At 48.9% G+C, this 23,082-nt stretch overlaps 2 protein-coding genes across 2 annotated transcripts in view; one reads left to right on the top strand and one right to left on the bottom strand.

Annotated features, from left to right (window-relative positions):
• Positions 1 to 3,868: 3,868 nt before the first annotated feature.
• LOC134055956 (S-antigen protein-like) lies at positions 3,869 to 5,553 on the top strand. Its single transcript, XM_062512430.1, has 2 exons — positions 3,869 to 4,363; positions 5,014 to 5,553. Exons 1-2 carry the CDS (start codon positions 4,102 to 4,104, stop codon positions 5,334 to 5,336), a joined length of 585 nt encoding a protein of 194 aa, XP_062368414.1. The 5' UTR covers positions 3,869 to 4,101; the 3' UTR covers positions 5,337 to 5,553.
• Positions 5,554 to 7,750: 2,197 nt separating this feature from the next.
• Positions 7,751 to 23,082, bottom strand: part of BCKDK (branched chain keto acid dehydrogenase kinase) — a 29,216-nt gene continuing 13,884 nt past the window's right edge. Inside the window, exons 5-12 of the mRNA XM_062512412.1 lie at positions 16,292 to 16,339; positions 14,759 to 14,878; positions 14,169 to 14,267; positions 13,826 to 13,899; positions 12,732 to 12,860; positions 11,728 to 11,817; positions 10,258 to 10,413; positions 7,751 to 8,046 (exon numbers count right to left, since the gene is read on the bottom strand). Of these exons, the coding sequence (XP_062368396.1) occupies positions 7,902 to 8,046; positions 10,258 to 10,413; positions 11,728 to 11,817; positions 12,732 to 12,860; positions 13,826 to 13,899; positions 14,169 to 14,267; positions 14,759 to 14,878; positions 16,292 to 16,339 (861 nt within the window). The 3' untranslated portion in view covers positions 7,751 to 7,901. The remainder of the gene's footprint in view (positions 8,047 to 10,257; positions 10,414 to 11,727; positions 11,818 to 12,731; positions 12,861 to 13,825; positions 13,900 to 14,168; positions 14,268 to 14,758; positions 14,879 to 16,291; positions 16,340 to 23,082) is intronic.

The raw sequence follows: 23,082 nt of genomic DNA, 5'->3' as shown, positions 1-23,082 counted from the left end.
TCCACGTGGCGCCCGCACTGCGCGCCGCGCGCGCGCTCCCGCCCTTTTATAGCCTCGGTCGGAGCGTACCAACCCCGGCGGGGGGGATCGGGGAGCTTCCCCTCTGTGGCCCCGCAGGGTGGTACGGTCCCGGCGGGAAATGGGCGGGGCGTGGGGAGCGCGGGGCGCCCCCTGGCGGCCCGGAGGAGCTTGGGGGACCCTATAGAAACACACAGGACCCCATAGAAACCTTGGGGGACCCTATAGAAACACACAGGACCCCATAGAAACCTTGGGGGACCCCAGAGAAACACACAGGACCCCATAGAAACCTTGGGGGACCCTATAGAAACACACAGGACCCCATAGAAACCTTGGGGGACCCCAGAGAAACACACAGGACCCCATAGAAACCTTGGGGGACCCTATAGAAACACACAGGACCCCATAGAAACCTTGGGGGACCCCAGAGAAACACACAGGACCCCATAGAAACCTTGGGGGACCCTATAGAAACACACAGGACCCCATAGAAACCTTGGGGGACCCTATAGAAACACACAGGACCCCATAGAAACCTTGGGGGGCCCTATAGAAACACACAGGACCCCATAGAAACCTTGGGGGGCCCTATAGAAACACACAGGACCCCATAGAAACCTTGGGGGACCCTATAGAAACACACAGGACCCCATAGAAACCTTGGGGGGCCCTATAGAAACACACAGGACCCCATAGAAACCTTGGGGGGCCCTATAGAAACACACAGGACCCCATAGAAACCTTGGGGGGCCCTATAGAAACACACAAGACCCCATAGAAACACACAGGACCCTATAGAAACACACAGGACCCTGTAGAATCCTTGGGGGGCCCTATAGAAACCCAAAGGACCCTATAGAAACCTTGGGGGACCCTATAGAAACCTTGGGGGACCCTATAGGACCCTATAGAACACTCAAGGGCCCCTATAGGACCCTATGGAACCTACATCATGCCTATAAACTCCCATAGGATCCTTATGAACCCTATAGAACCCCCATAAACACCTCCAGGGCCCTATGGAACCCCTATAGAATCCCTATGGGACCCTATAGAACCCCAGAGAAACTCCATGAGCCCCTATAGACCCCTATAGACCCCTATAGAGCCCTATGGAACACCTACAGGATCCCTATGGAGCCCCTATAGACCCCTATAGGACACTGTAAGACTCCCACGAACCCCCATGGACCCCTATAGAACCCCGTAGGACCCTATGGAATTCCTATAGACCCCTATAGAACCCCACAGGCCCCTCTAGGTCCCCTCTAAACTCAACGAACCCCTATAGGAGCCTCTAGAATCCCTGGAAACCCCTCTAGGACCCTATAGAACCCGCATGAACCCCTATGGAGCCCCTATAGGACCCTATTTAACCCTACAGGACCCTGGAAGACTCTCATGGACCCTGTAGAACCCTCTAGAACCCCTATGGACCCCTATAGAACCCCCATGCACCCCTATAGAACTCCCATAGGCCCTATAGAACCCCATAGACCCCTCCAGGGCCCTATAGAACCCCTATAGAACTCCCATAGGCCCTATAGAACCCCACAGACCCCTCCAGGACCCTATAGAACCCCTATAGAACTCCCATAGGCCCTATAGAACCCCACAGACCCCTCCAGGACCCTATAGAACCCCTATAGAACTCCCATAGACCCTATAGAACCCCTATAGAACTCCCATAGGCCCTATAGAACCCCACAGACCCCCTCCAGGACCCTATAGAACCCCTATAGAACTCCCATAGACCCTATAGAACCCCATAGACCCCCTCCAGGACCCTATAGAACCCCTATAGAACTCCCATAGACCCTATAGAACCCCATAGACCCCCTCCAGGACCCTATAGAACCCCTATAGAACTCCCATAGGCCCTATAGAACCCCTATAGAACTCCCATAGGCCCTATAGAACCCCATAGACCCCCTCCAGGACCCTATAGAACCCCTATAGAACTCCCATAGGCCCTATAGAACCCCTATAGAACTCCCATAGGCCCTATAGAACCTCCCAGAGCACCCCCATGAACCCGCATAGAGCCCCTATAGATCCCTCTTTAGTGCTATAGGACCCTATATAAGACTCCCACGAACCCCTATAGAGCCCCCGTGAACCCCTCCAGGGCCCTATGGAACCCTATAGATCCCCTATAGGGCCCCGCCGAGCCCCGGGGGGCGGTGCCTATGGCGCGCCGGTGACGTCATGGGGGCGGGGCCCTATAGGGGCCGTAAAGGTCGGGGCTGGAAATAGCGGGGGGAGCCCATAGGGGTCTGTAGGGGCTCTATAGGGGCCGGGAGCAGGTACGGGGGATCTATAGGGGACGGGGGGGGTGGGGGGGGTCCATAGGGGACAGGAACTTGTGGGGGGAGGGGTTCTATAGGGGACAGGGACCCTATAGAGGGTGGGGGAGGGGCTCTATAGGGGACAGGAGGGTCCTATAGGGGCAAGATCCTGTGGGGGAGGGGTTCTATAGGGGAAAGGGACCCTATAGAGGGTGGGGGAGGGGCAGCCTTGGGCTCTGTCCCCTACAGGGGGAGTGACCAGTCCGGGGTCAGCGTCCGGTGCCCATCCCAGTGTCCATCCCAGTGTCCCTCTGTCCATCCCAGTGTCCCTCTGTCCATCCAGTGTCCCTCTGTCCATCCCAGTGTCCATCCCAGTGTCCCTCTGTCCATCCCAGTGTCCATCCCAGTGTCCCTCTGTCCATCCCAGTGTCCCTCTGTCCATCCATTGTCCATCCCAGTGTCCATCCCAGTGTCCCTCTGTCCCTCCCAGTGTCCATCCCAGTGTCCCTCTGTCCCTCCCAGTGTCCATCCCAGTGTCCATCCCAGTGTCCCTCTGTCCCTCCCAGTGTCCATCCCAGTGTCCCTCTGTCCCTCCCAGTGTCCATCCCAGTGTCCATCCCAGTGTCCCTCTGTCCATCCCAGTGTCCATCCCAGTGTCCCTCCCAGTGTCCCTCTGTCCATCCCAGTGTCCCTCTGTCCATCCCAGTGTCCCTCTGTCCATCCCAGTGTCCATCCCAGTGTCCATCCCAGTGTCCCTCTGTCCCTCCCAGTGTCCCTCTGTCCATCCCAGTGTCCATCCCAGTGTCCCTCTGTCCATCCCAGTGTCCCTCTGTCCATCCCAGTGTCCATCCCAGTGTCCCTCTGTCCATCCCAGTGTCCATCCCAGTGTCCATCCCAGTGTCCCTCTGTCCATCCCAGTGTCCATCCCAGTGTCCATCCCAGTGTCCCTCTGTCCCTCCCAGTGTCCCTCTGTCCATCCCAGTGTCCATCCCAGTGTCCATCCCAGTGTCCCTCTGTCCCTCCCAGTGTCCATCCCAGTGTCCATCCCAGTGTCCATCCCAGTGTCCCTCTGTCCCTCCCAGTGTCCATCCCAGTGTCCCTCTGTCCATCCCAGTGTCCCTCTGTCCATCCCAGTGTCCATCCCAGTGTCCATCCCAGTGTCCCTCTGTCCATCCCAGTGTCCATCCCAGTGTCCATCCCAGTGTCCCTCTGTCCATCCCAGTGTCCCTCTGTCCATCCCAGTGTCCATCCCAGTGTCCCTCTGTCCATCCCAGTGCCCATCCCAGTGTCCATCCCAGTGTCCCTCTGTCCATCCCAGTGTCCATCCCAGTGTCCATCCAGTGTCCATCCCAGTGTCCCTCTGCCCCTCCCAGTGTCCATCCCAGTGTCCATCCCAGTGTCCATCCCAGTGTCCCTCTGTCCATCCAGTGTCCATCCCAGTGTCCCTCTGCCCCTCCCAGTGTCCCTCTGTCCATCCCAGTGTCCCTCTGTCCATCCCAGTGTCCCTCTGCCCCTCCCAGTGTCCCTCTGTCCATCCCAGTGTCCATCCCAGTGTCCCTCTGTCCATCCCAGTGTCCCTCTGTCCATCCCAGTGTCCATCCCAGTGTCCCTCTGCCCCTCCCAGTGTCCCTCTGTCCATCCCAGTGTCCATCCCAGTGTCCCTCTGCCCCTCCCAGTGTCCCTCTGTCCATCCAGTGTCCATCCCAGTGTCCATCCCAGTGTCCCTCTGTCCATCCCAGTGTCCCGAGCCCACCCCAGCACCCCCTCCCCCAGTGTCCACTCCTCGGGCCCCATGTCGGCCCTGGATCGTGTCCGAGCGGGCGGCCGGAGCCTGGATCGCCGCCTGGACTCCGTCCCGGCCGAGGCCCTGCTGGCCGCGCTGCGAGCGGCCGGAGCCGTGTCCGAGCCCGAATTGGCCGCGCTCGGGCCCCCGGCCGGCCCGGGCTGGGCGCGGCGACTCCGCGCTCTGGCCGCGGCCAGAGGGGACCGGACGTGCCGGGTCCTGCTGACCGTCCTGGAGGGGCTGGAGGGGCCGCCGCGCCCGGGGCCCTTCGGTGAGTGACCGCTCCCGTGGCCGGCCGTGCTCTGGGGTGGGCAGCGGTCACTGCAGCGCTCGGTTCAATGGTCACTCGGGGGTCACTCAGGGGTCAGGGGTCACTCGGGGGTCACTCAGGGGTCGCTCAGGGGTCGCTCAGGGGTCACTGTGGTCACTCAGGGGTCACTCAGGGTCACTCAGGGGTCACTCAGGGGTCGCTCAGGGGTCACTGGTCACTCAGGGATCACTCAGGGGTCGCTCAGGGGTCACTCAGGGGTCAGGGGTCGCTCAGGGGTCACTCAGGGGTCACTCAGGGGTCAGGGGTCACTCAGGGGTCAGGGGTCACTCAGGGGTCACTCAGGGGTCACTCAGGGGTCACTCAGGGGTCGCTCAGGGGTCACTCCGGGGCCACTGGGGTCACTCAGGGGTCACTCAGGGGTCGCTCAGGGGTCACTGTGGTCACTCAGGGATCACTCAGGGGTCGCTCAGGGGTCACTCAGGGGTCAGGGGTCGCTCAGGGGTCACTTAGGGGTCACTCAGGGTCACTGGGGTCACTCAGGGGTCACTCAGGGTCACTCAGGGGGCACTCAGGGGTCACTCAGGGGTCACACAGGGTCACTCAGGGGTCACTCCCTGGTCATTTTTGGGTCACTTTCCCCTTTTCCCCAGATTTTTACGATCCGCAGCGCGACGCGGCGCCCGGACACCGCTCGGACTGTCCGTGCTGCCGGCCGGAGGGAGAGTGGACACGCGAGGAAGAGGAGGGAGAGGCCAAAACTGGGGATGAAGGCCGCGAGGATGAGGAGGAAGGAGGGGATGAAGGCCGCGAGGATGAGGAGGGTGATGCAGGCCGTGAGGAAGAAGATCCTGAAAATGAGGATGAAGGCCCCGAGGATGAGGATGGAGGTGGTGATGAAGGCCCCGAGGATGAGGATGGAGGTGGTGATGAAGGCCCCGAGGATGAGGATGGCGGAGGAGGGGATGAAGATTAAAGGCGGGGAGGGGATGATGAGGAGGAAGAGGAAGGTGGGGAGGAAGGTGATGGAGGAAGAGATGACGATGAAGATGATGACGATGAAGAATTTTGGGTCGAAAAAAGCCCAAAATGGGACTTTGGGTCTCCATGATGATGATGAAGGTGAAGATGATGAAGAGCCTTCCTCCTCCCCCTCCCCCTCCTCCTTCCCCCGCCCCTCCCCCAATAAAGCCCCGCCCCCTCAGCTCGGCCGCAGCGTTAATGAGGGGTGGGGGAGGGGCGGGGGCGCCGTGGTCAGCGGCCGGAGTGACCAATGTCCACTCAGGGGGCGTGGCCTTGACCCTCAGAGTGACCAATGTCCACTCAGGGGGCGTGGCCTTGACCCTCAGAGTGACCAATGTCCACTCAGGGGGCGTGGCCTCGACCCTCAGAGTGACCAATGTCCACTCAGGGGGCGTGGCCTCTACCCTCAGAGTGACCAATGTCCACTCAGGGGGCGTGGCCTTGACCCTCAGAGTGACCAATGTCAACTGTGGGGGTGTGGCCTCGACCCTCAGAGTGACCAATGTCCACTCAGGGGGCGTGGCCTCGACCCTCAGAGTGACCAATGTCCACTCAGGGGGCGTGGCCTCGACCCTCAGAGTGACCAATGTCCACTCAGGGGGCGTGGCCTCTACCCTCAGAGTGACCAATGTCCACTCAGGGGGCGTGGCCTTGACCCTCAGAGTGACCAATGTCCACTCAGGGGGCGTGGCCTTGACCCTCAGAGTGACCAATGTCAACTGTGGGGGTGTGGCCTCGACCCTCAGAGTGACCAATGTCCACTCAGGGGGCGTGGCCTCGACCCTCAGAGTGACCAATGTCCACTCAGGGGGTGTGGCCTCGACCCTCAGAGTGACCAATGTCCACTCAGGGGGCGTGGCCTTGACCCTCAGAGTGACCAATGTCCACTCAGGGGGTGTGGCCTCGACCCTCAGAGTGACCAATGTCCACTCAGGGGGCGTGGCCTTGACCCTCAGAGTGACCAATGTCAACTGTGGGGGTGTGGCCTCGACCCTCAGAGTGACCAATGTCCACTCAGGGGGTGTGGCCTCGACCCTCAGAGTGACCAATGTCCACTGTGGGGGTGTGGCCTTGACCCTCAGAGTGACCAATGTCCACTCAGGGGGCGTGGCCTTGACCCTCAGAGTGACCAATGTCCACTCAGGGGGCGTGGCCTCGACCCTCAGAGTGACCAATGTCCACTCAGGGGGTGTGGCCTCGACCCTCAGAGTGACCAATGTCCACTTTTGGTTCTTCATCACCCCCGATGACCAAAACCCAACTTTGGCCACTCAACTGGAGAACCTCAACACCGAAGTCCAACTTTTGAGCGTTCTCCTCGGTTTCGATGACCGAACACCAACTTTGGAAGGTTCTCCATGACCCCAAAGACCAAAACCCAAATTTTGAGCGTTCTCCATTATTTTAATGAACAAAACCCCAACTTTTGGTGTTCATTGACCCCAAAACCCAACTTTGGAAGGTTCTCCATGATCCCAAAAACCAAACTCCAACTTTGGAAGGTTTTCCGTGATTTTAATGACCTCAAAACTCAACTTTTGAGGTTCATTGTCCCCGAAGTCCAACTTTGGAGGGTTCTCCATGACCCTGATGACCAAAACCCAACTTTGAAAGGTTCTCCATGACCTTGATGACCAAAACCCAACTTTGGAAGGTTCTCCATGATTTTAATGACCTCAAAACCCAACTTTTGAGTGTTCTCCTCGGTTCCGATGACCAAAACCCAACTTTGGAGGGTTCTCCATGACCTTGATGACCAAAACCCAACTTTGAAAGGTTCTCCATAACCTTGATGACCAAAACCCAACTTTGGAAGGTTCTCCATGATTTTAATGACCTCAAAACCCAACTTTTGAGTGTTCTCCTCGGTTCCGATGACCAAAACCCAACTTTGGAGGGTTCTCCATGACCCTGAAGACCAAAACCCAACTTTGAAAGGTTCTCCATAACCTTGATGACCAAAACCCAACTTTGGAAGGTTCTCCATGATTTTAATGACCTCAAAACCCAACTTTTGAGTGTTCTCCTCGGTTCCGATGACCAAAACCCAACTTTGAAAGGTTCTCCATAACCTTGATGACCAAAACCCAACTTTGGAAGGTTCTCCATGATTTTAATGACCTCAAAACCCAACTTTTGAGTGTTCTCCTCGGTTCCGATGACCAAAACCCAACTTTGGAGGGTTCTCCATGACCCTGATGACCAAAACCCAACTTTGAAAGGTTCTCCATAACCTTGATGACCAAAACCCAACTTTGGAAGGTTCTCCACGATTTTAATGACCTCAAAACCCAACTTTTGAGGATTCTCCATCACCCCCGATGACCAAAACCCAACTTTGGCCACTGGAGTACCTCAACACCAAAGTCCAACTTTTGAGCGTTCTCCTCGGTTTCGATGACCGCACCCCAACTTTCGGGGCTCGCCATCACCCCGATGACCGCTGTCCACCACGGTGGGGGGGGGGGAGGGGTTTCTTCTTGACCCCGCCGACCACGGGGCACCCCCCGAAGCCCCCCTAGATGCGGAAGCTCTCGGCTTTGCCGTCGATGTGCCGCAGCCTCAGGTAGACGTCGGTGCCGACGCCCTGAAGGGACTGCAGCACCAGGGACCCCCCCAGGTACTCGGCGTAGGCGCGCGACGTCGGCAGCCCGAAACCGAACCTGGGGTGAGGGGCAAAAAAAAAAAAAACAAAAAAAAAAACAAAACAAAAAAAAAAAAAATTGAAGATTGATGAATTTGTCCCAAAATATCCCAAAATTTAGTTAAATTTCTCAAATCCCCATCAAAAAAAAAAAAAAAAACTGAAATCCCAGCAAAAAAACCCCAAATCCCAATAAAAATCCTCAAATGTCGTAATTTAACCCGAAACAGAACCTGGGGTGAAGGGAGGAAAAAAAAAAAAAAAAAATTAAGATTGATAAATTTGTCCCAAAATATCCCAAAATTCCTGTAAAATTTCTCAAATCCCTGTCAAAAAATACCCAAATTTCATAAAAATACCCCCAAAACCCCAAAATCCTGTAATTTATCCCAAATATAATCGCGGGGATGGGGGGGGGGAGAGAGGGAAATACAAAAAAATTCCCAAATGTGCCCCCAAATATCCCAAAATTCCTGTAGAATTCCTCAGATCCCGTTAAAAAAAAAAAAAAAAAGAGTCTCAAATTCCATCAAAAAACCCCAAATTCCATCTAAAATCCCAAAATCCTTCTCGAGCCCCTCCAATCCCAACCCTTGGGGTATCCCCGATATTTTTGGGGGGGGTCCCCAATTTGGGGAGGGGTCTCAGAGGTGCCCTCAAACCCCCACCCCCCAAAAATCCCTTCTAAAACCACCCCAAAAATTCAACCCAAACCACCCCTAATTCACCCAAAAAAATTCCCCAAAACCTAATCCTGGGACTGTCCCAAATTTTTCAGGGGGGCTCTCCCAGATTTTGGAGATGTCCCCAAATTTTTCAGGGGGGCTCTCCCAGATTTTGGAGATGTCCCCAAATTTTTCAGGAGGCTCTCCCAGATTTTGGAGATGTCCCCAAATTTTTCAGGAGGCTCTCCCAGATTTCGGGAGATGTCCCCAAATTTTTCAAGGGGCTCTCCCAGATTTTGGAGATGTCCCCAAATTTTTCAGGGGGCTCTCCGAGATTTTGGAGATGTCCCCAAATTTTTCAGGGGGCTCTCCCAGATTTTGGAGATGTCCCCAAATTTTTCAGGAGGCTCTCCCAGATTTCGGGAGATGTCCCCAAATTTTCGGGGGGCTCTCCCAGATTTCGGGAAATGTCCCCAAATTTTTCAGGAGGCTCTCCCAGATTTCGAGAGATGTCCCCAAATTTTTCAGGGGGCTCTCCCAGATTTCGGGAGATGTCCCCAAATTTTTCAGGGGGCTCTCCGAGATTTTGGAGATGTCCCCAAATTTTTCAGGGAGGTTCTCCCAGATTTCAGGGGATGTCCCCAAATTTTTCAGGAGGCTCTCCCAGATTTCGGGAGATGTCCCCAAATTTTTCAGGGGGCTCTCCCAGATTTCAAGGGATGTCCCCAAATTTTCGGGGGGCTCTCCCAGATTTCCAGGGATATCCCCAAATTTTTCAGGGGGCTCTCCCAGATTTTGGAGATGTCCCCAAATTTTTCAGGGGGCTCTCCGAGATTTTGGAGATGTCCCCAAATTTTTCAGGGAGGCTCTCCCAGATTTCAGGGGATGTCCCCAAATTTTTCAGGGGGCTCTCCGAGATTTTGGAGATGTCCCCAAATTTTTCAGGAGGCTCTCCCAGATTTCGGGAGATGTCCCCAAATTTTTCAGGAGGCTCTCCCAGATTTCGGGGGATGTCCCCAAATTTTTCAGGAGGCTCTCCCAGATTTCGGGAGATGTCCCCAAATTTTTCAGGGGGGCTCTCCCAGATTTCAGGGGATGTCCCCAAATTTTTCAGGGGGCTCTCCGAGATTTTGGAGATGTCCCCAAATTTTTCAGGAGGCTCTCCCAGATTTCGGGAGATGTCCCCAAATTTTTCAGGGGGCTCTCCCAGATTTCGGGAGATGTCCCCAAATTTTTCAGGGGGCTCTCCCAGATTTTGGAGATGTCCCCAAATTTTTCAGGGGGCTCTCCCAGATTTTGGAGATGTCCCCAAATTTTTCAGGGGGGCTCTCCCAGATTTCAGGGGATGTCCCCAAATTTTTCAGGGGGCTCTCCGAGATTTTGGAGATGTCCCCAAATTTTTCAGGAGGCTCTCCCAGATTTCGGGGGATGTCCCCAAATTTTTCAGGGGGCTCTCCGAGATTTTGGAGATGTCCCCAAATTTTTCAGGGAGGCTCTCCCAGATTTCGGGGGATGTCCCCAAATTTTCGGGGGGCTCTCCCGGGTTTCGGGGGGCGGTCCCTGACCCGTGCATGGGTCCGGCCTGGCCGCTGGCGTCCATCAGGGTACGGAAGGGTCCCCCCAGGCGCGGGTCCTGAGCGCTGGCCTCGGCCGTGCTGAAGTGGTACTCGGTCACTTTGTCCAGCAGCTCGTGGGGGATGCCCCCGCCGCGGTCCGAGATCCTGGGGACAGCGGGGACGTTCGGGGACGTTGGGGACATCCAGGGGATTGGGGACGTTCGGGGACGTTGGGGACATCCAGGGGATTGGGGACGTTGGGGACGTTGGGGACACCCAGGGGATTGGGGACGTTGGGGACGTTCGGGGACGTTGGGGACATCCAGGGGATTGGGGACGTTCGGGGACGTTGGGGACATCCAGGGGATTGGGGACGTTGGGGACGTTCGGGACATCCAGGGGATTGGGGACGTTCGGGGACGTTGGGGACGTTGGGGACACCCAGGGGATTGGGGACATTGGGGACGTTTGGGGACGTTGGGGACACCCAGGGGATTGGGGACGTTGGGGACGTTCGGGGACGTTGGGGACATTTGGGGGTGTTGGGGACATTGGGGACAGCGGGGATGCCATGGGGACATTGGGGACATCCAGGGGATTGGGGACGTTGGGGACATTTGGGGATATTGGGGACATTTGGGGACACTGGGCTGTTGGGGACGTTGGGGACATTTGGGATGTTGGGGACAATGGGGGGGTTTTGGGGACATTTGGGGGACCCTTTAAGGACATTTTGGTGCCATTTTGTTGCCACCCTGGTGCCATTTTGGTGCCATTTTGGTGCCACTCTGGCGCCATTTTGGGGACATTTTGGGGACATTTTGGTGCCACCCTGGCACCATTTTGGGGACATTTTGGTGCCACCCTGGCGCCATTTTGGGGACATTTTGGGGACATTTTGGTGCCACCCTGGCGCCATTTTGGGGACATTTTGGGGACATTTTGGTGCCACCCTGGCACCATTTTGGGGACATTTTGGTGCCACCCTGGCGCCATTTTGGTGCCATTTTGGTGCCACCCTGGCGCCATTTTGGGGACATTTTGGGGACATTTTGGTGCCACCCTGGCGCCATTTTGGGGACATTTTGGTGCCACCCTGGCGCCATTTTGGGGACATTTTGGGGACATTTTGGTGCCACCCTGGTGCCATTTTGGTGCCATTTTGGCGCCACCCTGGTGCCATTTTGGGGACATTTTGGTGCCACCCTGGCGCCATTTTGGGGACATTTTGGGGACATTTTGGTGCCACCCTGGTGCCATTTTGGTGCCACCCTGGCGCCATTTTGGGGACATTTTGGTGCCACCCTGGCGCCATTTTGGGGACATTTTGGTGCCACCCTGGCGCCATTTTGGTGCCATTTTGGTGCCACCCTGGCGCCATTTTGGGGACATTTTGGGGACATTTTGGTGCCACCCTGGCGCCATTTTGGGGACATTTTGGGGACATTTTGGTGCCACCCCGTTCCCCCCACCCCGTACCTGATGACGAGGTCGATGTCGTTGTTGGCGATCGTCACCACGATGTCGGGGACGTTGTAGGGCGTGTCCAGGTGCGACTCCATGGTGGCCCTTGAAAACCCCAAAATCGTCCCCAAATTGTCACCGGCGTCACCGCAGGGACCACAAAATTGTCACTTGGGTCACCCCAACCCCACCCTCAGCCCCAAATTCCCCCAAAATTCTTGCAGAAATCCAACTTTAAATGCCCCCAAAATCTGCCCAAAATCCCCCCAAAAATCTCCCAAATTTCCTGCATTTGCCAAAAATTCCCTGAATTTAGACCAAAATCCCCTGAAATGCCCCAAAAAAATCCCCCAGATTCTTCCCAAAATCCCCCCAAATTCACCCCAAATTTCCTGGATTTGCCAAAAATTCCCTGAATCCCAAAATCTCCTGAAATGGCCAAAAAATGCCCAAAATTCCCCCCCTAAATTTCCCCAAATTCACTCCAAAACCCCCCTGAACTCAACCCAAAATCTCCCAAATCCCCTGAATTTGCTCCAAATCCCCCAAATTCACCCCAAAACCCCCCAAATTTCCCCCAAATCCTCTGAAATCTTCCCAAAATGGCTCCACATTCCCCTTGAATTCACCACAAAATGACCCCGAATTCACCTTAAAATCCTGAAATTCACCCCGAAATTCACCCAAATCCCCCAGATTTTCCCCCAAAATCCCCCAAAACTTCCAACGAAGCCCCAAACTCCCCAAGAGATTCCCCAGAAATTCCCCCAAAACGGCCCCAAAAATCCCCCGATTTTACCCAAAACTTTCTGAATTCTCCCCAAAACGCCCCAAGCTCCCCCTTTAAATTCACCCCAAAACCCCCCAAAATTCCCCCCGATTCCACCCAAAAATCCTGTGAGATCTCCCTAAAATGATCCCAACGACGCCACGAATTCGCCCCAAAATCTTCCCAAAATCTTCCCAAAATCCCCCCAAATTTTCCCAAAATCCCCGGATTTCACCCCAAATCCTCTCACCTCATGGCGTTTTTGAGGAGCTCGGGCAGGACGTAATCCAGGGGCAGGGGGATGAACGGGAACCGCGCGGCCACGTGGCCGTTGATGCGAACGCGGGGGGCGTTCCCGTACTGGTGCTCGCACAGACGCCTGCACAGGTGAGACACACCTGAGTGACCTGTGACACACCTGAGTGACCTGTGACACACCTGTGTCACACCCGTGTCACACCCGTCCCGTGGCCGTTGATGCGAACGCGGGGGGCGTTCCCGTACTGGTGCTCGCACAGACGCCTGCACAGGTGAGACACGCCTGAGTGACACACCTGAGTGACCTGTGACACACCTGTGTTGTTACTTTTGTTACCTAAGTCACCTGTATCACACCTGTGTCACACCTGAGTCATCTCATTCACCTGTGTGTCACCTGAGTCATGCTACCTGTGTGCCATGTTACCTGTGTTACCTGAGTCACACCTGTGTCATGTTACCTGTGTTACCTGTGTGCCATGTTACCTGTATTACCTGAGTCTCACCTGTGCCATGTTCCCTGCGTGCCATGTTACCTGTGTTACCTGAGTCACCTCTCCACGTTACCTGTGTTACCCGAGTCATCTGTGCTGTTACCTGTGTGCCATGTTACCTGTATTACCTGAGCCACATGTGTGCCATGTTACCTGTGTTACCTGAGTCACCTCTCCACGTTACCTGTGTTACCCGAGTCATCTGTGCTGTTACCTGTGTGCCATGTTACCTGTATTACCTGAACCACATGTGTGCCATGTTACCTGTGTTACCTGAGTCACCTGTGCCACCTCACCTGCAGCCACAATCACTTACTGCCATCTGCTCTCCCCTGTGTCCTCTCCAGGTGTGCCCCAGGTGTGCTGAGGTTTGCCCAGGTGTCTCTCAGGTGTGTCCAGGTGTTCCCAGGTGTGCCCCAATGTATCCCAGGTGTCCCCAGGAGTATCCAGGTGTACCCAGATGTATCCCAGGTGTTCCTGGTGCCCCCAGGTGTGCCCAGATGATCCCAGGTGTACCCAGGTGTGCCCAGGTCTGCGGAGGTGTATCCCAGGTCCTCCCAGGTGTATCCCAGGAGTGCCCAGGTGCGCTCACCTGGCGAAGTCCACCCACTTCTCGATGAGTTTCTTGGGGGACAGGCGGGTGCAGATGATGCCGACGAAATCCGGCTGGGATTTGGGGAGAAAAACGGGAAAAATGACAAAAAATGGGATTAAAGGGAAGCCTACAGGATGTATAGGTACCTGAAACACCTGTACAGGTGATTTGTAGGATCTACAGGTACCTGACACACCTTTACAGGTGATCCGTAGGGACCTATAGGTACCTGACACACCTTTACAGGTAACCCATAGACATCTATACATACCTGACACACCTGTACAGGTGATCCATAGAGATCTATAGGGACCTGACACACCTGTGCAGGTGAGCTCACCTTGTCCTCGTGCAGTGCCAGGTGATGCGCCGCCAGCATCCGCATGCCCAGGCGAGAGGTGAGAGTCTTGTCCAGGAACGGCCGCAGGAGCCGCTCGTCCTGGGCAGGTGAGACAGGGGAGAGACAGGTGAAGGACAGGTGAGACAGGTGAAACAGTGTATGTCAGTATCTCAGGTGAGGTTACCAACCTCAGGTGTGTCCCAGGTGTGCCCTACGGGTGTGTGTGTGTGTCCCAGGTGTGTATCTACCTCAGGTGTATCCCAGCTGTATCCCAGAGGTGTCTCAGGTGAGTCCCAGGTGAGGTTACCTGTCCCAGGTTAAGTTACCTGGATGTGTCTCCGGCACTCCCTGAACCCCTCTGCCAGCAGGGGGTTGTGTGTGTATCTCAGGTATAACTCAGGTGTGTCCCAGGGGTGGTTACCTGTCCCAGGTGAGGTTACCTGTCCCAGGTAAGTTACCTGGATGTGTCTCCGGCACTCCCTGAACCCCTCTGCCAGCAGGGGGTTGTGTGTGTATCTCAGGTATAACTCAGGTGTGTCCCAGGGGTTGTTACCTGTCCCAGGTGAGGTTACCTGTCCCAGGTAAGTTACCTGGATGTGTCTCCGGCACTCCCTGAACCCCTCTGCCAGCAGCGTCACCACGTCCTTGTGATCCTCCAGGAGCTGCCGCAGCAACGCGCAGTACTGAGCTTCGTCGCTGCGCACCTGGATCTGACAGGTGAGACACAGGTGATTCAGGTGAGGGACAGGTGAGAGACAGAGGAGAGACAGGTGGCATACAGGTAAGACAGGTGACGTACCAGTAAGACAGGTGACAGTGACAAATGACACAGGCCTCGTCAGATAAGCACAGGTGTGCCCCAGCTGTCCCAGGTGTGTCCCAGGCGCTCTCCCAGCTGTTCTCTCTCCCAGGTGTTCCCCCAGGTGTTTTCTCCCAGGTATTCTCCCCAGGTGTTCTCTCTCCCCCCCCCCTCCAGGTGTTCTCTCTCTCTCTCCCCAGGTGTTCTCTCTCTCTCTCCCCAGGTGTTCTCTCTCCCTCTCTCCCCAGGTGTTCTCTCTCTCTCTCTCTCTCCCCAGGTGTTCTCTCTCTCTCTCCCCAGGTGTTCTCTCTCTCTCTCTCTCTCCCCAGGTGTTCTCTCTCTCTCTCCCCCCAGGTGTTCTCTCTCTCTCCCCCCAGGTGTTCTCTCTCCCCAGGTGTTCTCTCTCTCTCTCTCTCCAGGTGTTCTCTCTCCCCAGGTGTTCTCTCTCTCTCTCTCTCCAGGTGTTCTCTCTCTCCCCAGGTGTTCTCTCTCCCTCTGTCTCTCCCCAGGTGTTCTCTCTCTCTCTCTCCCCAGGTGTTCTCTCTCTCTCTCTCCAGGTGTTCTCTCTCTCCCCAGGTGTTCTCTCTCTCCCCAGGTGTTCTCTCTCCCTCTCTCTCTCCCCAGGTGTTCTCTCTCTCTCTCCCCCCAGGTGTTCTCTCTCTCTCTCTCTCCAGGTGTTCTCTCTCTCTCTCTCTCCAGGTGTTCTCTCTCTCTCTCTCTCTCCCCCCCAGGTGTTCTCTCTCTCTCCCCAGGTGTTCTCTCTCTCTCTCTCCAGGTGTTCTCTCTCTCCCCAGGTGTTCTCTCTCTCCCCAGGTGTTCTCTCTCCCTCTGTCTCTCCCCAGGTGTTCTCTCTCTCTCTCTCCCCAGGTGTTCTCTCTCCCTCTCTCTCTCCCCAGGTGTTCTCTCTCTCTCTCCCCCCAGGTGTTCTCTCTCTCTCTCTCCAGGTGTTCTCTCTCTCTCCCCCCAGGTGTTCTCTCTCTCTCTCCCCAGGTGTTCTCTCTCCCCAGGTGTTCTCTCTCCCTCTCTCTCTCCCCAGGTGTTCTCTCTCTCCCCCCAGGTGTTCTCTCTCTCTCTCCAGGTGTTCTCTCTCTCTCCCCCCAGGTGTTCTCTCTCCCTCTCTCTCCCCCCAGGTGTTCTCTCTCTCTCTCCAGGTGTTCTCTCTCTCTCTCTCTCTCTCTCTCCCCAGGTGTTCTGTCTCTCCCTCTGTCTCTCCCCAGGTGTTCTCTCTCTCTCTCCAGGTGTTTTCTCTCTCTCTCTCCCCAGGTGTTCTCTCTCTCTCCCCAGGTGTTCTCTCTCTCTCTCTCTCTCCCCAGGTGTGTCTCACCTGTGGGAAGTCGCTCAGTTTCTGGAAGGCGCGGATGTAGAGCTCGTGCTGGGGGAGGGGAAAAAACAGAATTTGGGGAATTCTGCGAAATTTTGGGATTCCCTCCCCCCCCCCCCCCCCCAGGAATTCCGGGATTTCCGGGATTTTGGGATTTCCGGGACTTTATTTTTGGAATTCTGGGATTTTTTTGGAATTCTGGGATTTTTTTTGGAATTCTGGGATTTTTTTTGATTTTGGGAATTTTTTGGAATTCCGGGACTTTTTCGGAATTTTGGGATTTTTGAAATTTAGGGGATTTTCGAAATTTGGGGATTTCGAAAAATTTGGGATTTGAGAACTCCGGGAATTTTTTTTTTTTTTTTTTTAATTTTGCGATTTGCGAAATCCGGGTTTTGGAAATTCCGCGATTTCTGAAACCCAAATTTTTTTTTTTTTTTTAATGAAATTCCAGGATTTTGGGGACTTCGGAAATCCGAGATTTTTTTTGGAATTCTGGGAGACTTTCGAAATCCGGGATTTTTTTTGGAATTCTTGGAGACTTCAGAAATCCGGGATTTTGGGATTTCCGTGACTTTCGAATTCCGGGATTTTTTTGGAATTCTGCGACTTTCGGAATCGGGGATTTTTTTTGGAATTCTGGGAGACTTCTGAAATCTGGGAATTTTTTTGGAATTCTGCGACTTTCGAAATCCAGGAATTTTTTGGAATTCTGGGAGACTTCTGAAATCCAGGATTTTTTCGGAATTCCGCGACTTCCGAAATCTGGGATTTTTTTTGGAATTCTTGGAGACTTCAGAAATCCGGGATTTTGGGATTTCCGTGACTTTCGAATTCCGGGATTTTTTTTTTTTTTTTTTTGGAATTCCACGACTTTCAACAATCGGGGAATTTTTTTTTTGGAATTCCGGGAGATTTCCAAAATCCAGGAATTTAGGAAACTTTTTCATTTCATTTCATTTCATTTCATTTTTTTTTGTTTTTGAAATCGACGCCCTTAAGAAACCCCTGGATTTATTTATTTTGTTTTATTTTATTTTATTTTATTTTATTTTATTTTATTTTAATTTCTTTTGGTGATTTCCCCCCCTCCCCTCTCTTTAGAACTCGGTGACGATTTTCGGGAATTGCGGAGCCTTTGGGAATTCCGGGATTCTCCGGGAATTTTTTATTATTATTTTTATTTTTATTTTTTATTTTTATTTTTTATTTTTATTTTATTTTTTATTTTTATTTTTATTTATTATTTTTGTTTTTATTTTTATTTTGTATTTTTATATTTATTTTTATTTTTATTTATTATTTTTATTTTTATTTTTTATTTTTATTTGTTATTTATTATTTTTAATTTTTTTTATTATTTTTATTTCTATTTTATTTTTTAAATTTTTATTTTTATTTTTATTTTTATTTTTATTATTATTTTTATTTTTATTTATTATTCATTATTCATTATTTATTATTTTTATTTTTGTTTATTATTTATTATTTTTTATTTTCTATTTCTATTTTTATTTTTATTTTTATTTATTATTTATATTTTTATTTTTAATTTTAATTTTAATTTTTATTTTTATTTTATATTTATTTATTTTAATTTGTATTTTTATTATTATTTTTATTTTTATTTATTATTTTTATTTCTATTTTTATTTTCTATTTCTATTTTTATTTTTATTTTTACTTATTATTTTTATTTTTATTTATTATTTATTATATTTATTTTTATTTTTTTTATTTTTATTTCTTATTTTATTTATTATTTTTATTTATTATTTTTATTTATTATTTTTATTTTTATTTTTATTTCTTATTTTTTATTCTCTATTTTTATTTTTTATTTTTATTTTTATTTTTATTTTTATTTATTATTCATTATCTATTATTTTTATTTTTACTTTTATATTTATCATTTATTATTTTCTATTTTTATTTCTATTTTTATTTTTACTTTTATATTTTTATTTATTTTTTATTATTTATTATTTTTATTTTTATTTCTATTTTTTTATTTTCACTTTTATATTTATTTATTATTTATTATTTATTATTATTATTTACTATTTAATACTTACTATTTATTATTTACTATTTATTATTTACTATTTATTATTACTATTTATTATTTCCCATTTCCCATTTCCCATTATTTCCCATTTCCCATTATTTCCCATTTCCCATCATTTCCCATTTCCCATTATTTCCCATTATTTCCCATTTCCCATCATTTCCCATTTCCCATTATTTCCCATCATTTCCCATTATTTCCCATTATTTCCCATCATTTCCCATTATTTCCCATTATTTCCCATTTCCCATTATTTCCCATTATTTCCCATTATTTCCCATTTCCCATTATTTCCCATTTCCCATCATTTCCTATTTCCCATCATTTCCCATTTCCCATTATTTCCCATTATTTCCCATCATTTCCCATTATTTCCCATTATTTCCCATTATTTCCCATTTCCCATTCCCATTATTTCCCATTATTTCCCATTATTTCCCATTATTTCCCATCATTTCCCATTATTTCCAATTATTTCCCATTATTTCCCATTATTTCCCATTTCCCATTATTTCCCATTTCCCATCATTTCCCATTTCCCATTTCCCATTTCCCATTATTTCCCATCATTTCCCATTTCCCATTATTTCCCATTATTTCCCATTATTTCCCATTATTTCCCATTATTTCCCATTATTTCCCATTTCCCATTTCCCATTATTTCCCATTATTTCCCATTTCCCATTATTTCCCATTTCCCATCATTTCCCATTTCCCATTTCCCATTTCCCATTATTTCCCATTATTTCCCATTTCCCATTATTTCCCATTATTTCCCATTATTTCCCATTATTTCCCATTATTTCCCATTTCCCATCATTTCCCATTATTTCCCATTATTTCCCATCATTTCCCATAATTTCCCATTATTTCCCATCATTTCCCATTATTTCCCATTATTTCCCATCATTTCCCATTATTTCCCATCATTTCCCAGTATTTCCCATTTCCCATTATTTCCCATTTCCCATCATTTCCCATTATTTCCCATTTCCCATTATTTCCCATTATTTCCCATTATTTCCCATTTCCCATTATTTCCCATTATTTCCCATTTCCCATTATTTCCCATTTCCCATTTCCCATCATTTCCCATTTCCCATCATTTCCCATTCCCATTTCCCATTATTTCCCATTATTTCCCATTATTTCCCATTATTTCCCATTTCCCATTATTTCCCATTTCCCATTTCCCATTTCCCATTTCCCATTATTTCCCATTATTTCCCATTTCCCATTTCCCATCATTTCCCATTTCCCATCATTTCCCATTCCCATTTCCCATCATTTCCCATTATTTCCCATTTCCCATTTCCCATCATTTCCCATTATTTCCCATCATTTCCCATTATTTCCCATTATTTCCCATTTCCCATCATTTCCCATCATTTCCCATCATTTCCCATTCCCATTCCTACATTTTGGACCCCTCACCACGTGCAGGATGGTCGGGTTGCAGCCGATGATGAAGGGCAGGTTTCGGAATCCCTGGATGCGGTGAGCGATGCGCACGGGCAGCTCCTGCTGCAGGTACCGGGCGCTTTTCTGGCCCCCCCCCAAAAAAAAAAAAAAAAAAAAACCCCAAAAAATTGGATTTCCCGGAAATTTCGGGGATTTTTTGGAACCCCCTCCCCCACCAAATCGTTTTTTTTTTTTTTTTCCCGTTGAAATTTTTATTTATTTATTTATTTATTTATTTATTTATTTATTTCCACCCCCATCACGTCCAAACTCATAAAACTCCCTGGATTGAACGACCCCAAAGTTTTGATTTTTCAACAAAAATTTTTAAGGTTTCATCCCTAAATTTTTAAGGTTTCAGCCCAAAAATTTTTAAGGTTTCATCCCAAAAATTTTTAATGTTTCACCCCAAATTTTTAAGGTTTAATCCGAAAAATTTTTAAGGTTTCACCCCAAATTTTTAAGGTTTCATCCTAAAATTTTTAAGGTTTCATCCCTAAATTTTTAAGGTTTCATCCCAAAATTTTTAAGGTTTCATCCCTAAATTTTGAAGGTTTCATCCCAAAATTTTAAGGTTTCATCCCAAATTTTTAAGGTTTCATCCCAAAATTTTAAGGTTTCATCCTAAAATTTTTAAGGTTTCACCCCTAAATTTTTAAGGTTGAATCCCAAATTTTTAAGGTTTCATCCCTAAATTTTTAAGGTTTCATCCCAAAAATTTTTAAGGTTTAATCCCAAAAATTTTTAAGGTTTCATCCCAAAATTTTTAAGGTTTCATCCCTAAATTTTGAAGGTTTCATCCCAAAAATTTTTAAGGTTTAATCCCAAAAATTTTGAAGGTTTCATCCCAAAACTTTTAAGGTTTCATCCCAAAACTTTTAAGGTTTCATCCCAAAAATTTTTAAGGTTTAATCCCAAAAATTTTTAAGGTTTCATCCCAAATTTTTAAGGTTTCATCCTAAAATTTTTAAGGTTTCACCCCTAAATTTTTAAGGTTGAATCCCAAATTTTTAAGGTTTCATCCCAAAATTTTTAAGGTTTCATCCCAAATTTTTAAGGTTTCATCCTAAAATTTTTAAGGTTTCATCCCAAATTTTTAAGGTTTAATCCCAAAAATTTTTAAGGTTTCATCCCAAAATTTTTAAGGTTTCATCCCAAAATTTTTAAGGTTTCATCCCAAAATTTTTAAGGTTTCATCCCAAATTTTTAAGGTTTCATCCTAAAATTTTTAAGGTTTCATCCCAAATTTTTAAGGTTTCATCCCAAAAATTTTTAAGGTTTAATCCCAAAAATTTTTAAGGTTTCATCCCTAAATTTTTAAGGTTTCATCCTAAATTTTGAAGGTTTCATCCCAAAAAAAATTTTAAGGTTGAATCCCAAAAATTTTTAAGGTTTCATCCCAAATTTTTAAGGTTTAATCCCAAATTTTTAAGGTTTCATCCCAAATTTTTAAGGTTTCACCCCAAAATTTCAAGGTTTCACCCCAAAATTTTTAATGTTTCACCCAAAATTTTTAAGGTTTCATCCCTAAATTTTTAAGGTTTCGCCCCAAAATTTTTACGGTTTCACCCCAAATTTTTAAGGTTTCATCCCAAATTTTTAAGGTTCAATCCCAAAATTTTTAAGGTTTCACCCCAAAATTTTTAAGGTTTCACCCCAAATTTTGAAGGTCTCACCCCAAATTTTCAAGGTTTCATCCCAAATTTTTGACTTTTCACCCTAAATTTTACGGTTTCTCCCCAAATTTTTTAAGCTTTTCATCACAAATTTTTAAAAATTTGATTCCCCTAAATTTTGGGGAGCTCCACCCCTCCCCCCACCCCACCCCTCACCTTTCACCCCCAAATTTTGACCTCTCCCAACCCCCGAAATTCTGAGGAAAAAAAAAAAAAAAAAGAAAAAAAAAAGAAAAAAATCCCCCCAATTTTTTTTTTTTTTTTTTTAAAAATTCCCGACAAATAATTTCACCCTCCCAAATTTTTTGGTGACCACCTCCCAAATTTTTTGGGGACCTGTCCCTCCCCCCTCACCAGGATGTGGCTTCCGTCCTGCGAGCGCCCCGAGTACAGCATGGTGGTGGGGGTCAGTCGTACTGAGGGCTGGATTTTTGGGGTGAAAAAAGGAGATTTTGGTGAAAAAAATGGGAGTCAGAAATGGGCAAAAACATCTTCCCAAATCTCCCTGAGAAATCCCTCCCCCCCCCACCAAGGATTCCCCAAATTCCTCGGAAAATGGTCCCAAAACAATCCAAAAACGAGCCCAAAATTGGCCTCAAAAATCACCTCGAAAATGGGTCCAAAATCACCTCGAAAATGGGTCCAAAATTCCCCCGGAAAGACCCCAAAAATGGCTCCAAAATCCCTAAAAATGGCCCCAAAATTGGCCTCAAAATCCCCAAAAATGGCCCCAAAATCCCCCCGAAAATGGCTCCAAAATCCCTAAAAATGGCCCCAAAATTGGCCTCAAAATCCCCAAAAATGGCGCCAAAATCCCCCCAAAATGGCCTCAAAAATGGCTCCAAAATCCCTAAAAAATGGCCTCAAAATTGGCCTCAAAATCCCTAAAAAATGGCTCCAAAATCCCCCAAAAATGGCCCCAAAAATGGCCCCAAAAATGGCCCCAAAATACCTAAAAAATGGCTCCAAAATTGGCCTCAAAATCCCCCAAAATGGCCCCAAATCCCCCAAAATCCTAAAAAATGGCCCCAAAATTGGCCTCAAAATCCCCAAAAATGGCGCCAAAATCCCCCCAAAATGGCCCCAAAAATGGCTCCAAAATCCCTAAAAATGGCCCCAAAATTGGCCTCAAAATCCCCCAAAATGGCTCCAAAATCCCCCAAAAAGACCCCAAAAATGGCTCCAAAATCCCTAAAAAAGGCCCCAAATTGGCCTCAAAATCCCCAAAAATGGGTCCAAAATCCCCCAAAAATGGCTCCAAAAATGGCCCAAAAATGGCCCCAAAATCCCCCCAAAATCCCTAAAAAATGGCCCCAAAAAAGCCCCAAAATTCTCCCTCAAATCCACAAAAATGGCCCCAAATTCCCCCAGAAATGGATTTTTTTCCGGGGTTTTTTTTGGGGAATTTTTTGGGGTTATTTTTGGGGGATTTTGGGATAATTTGGGGAGGGGTCTCGGGGGGGTTTTTTCAGGGGATTTGGGTGGATTTTTTGGGTGGGATTTTGGAGATTTTCCTGTAATTTTTAATGGAATTTTTGGTTATTTTTCGTCGATTTTTTTCCGGATTTTTTGGGAATTTTTTTGGGGTT

Source organism: Cinclus cinclus, chromosome 36 (genome assembly GCF_963662255.1).
Source record: "Cinclus cinclus chromosome 36, bCinCin1.1, whole genome shotgun sequence".
Taxonomy (NCBI): domain Eukaryota; kingdom Metazoa; phylum Chordata; class Aves; order Passeriformes; family Cinclidae; genus Cinclus; species Cinclus cinclus.
Note: the sequence above shows the minus strand (reverse complement) of the source record. Positions and strands in the feature narration are given on the sequence as shown.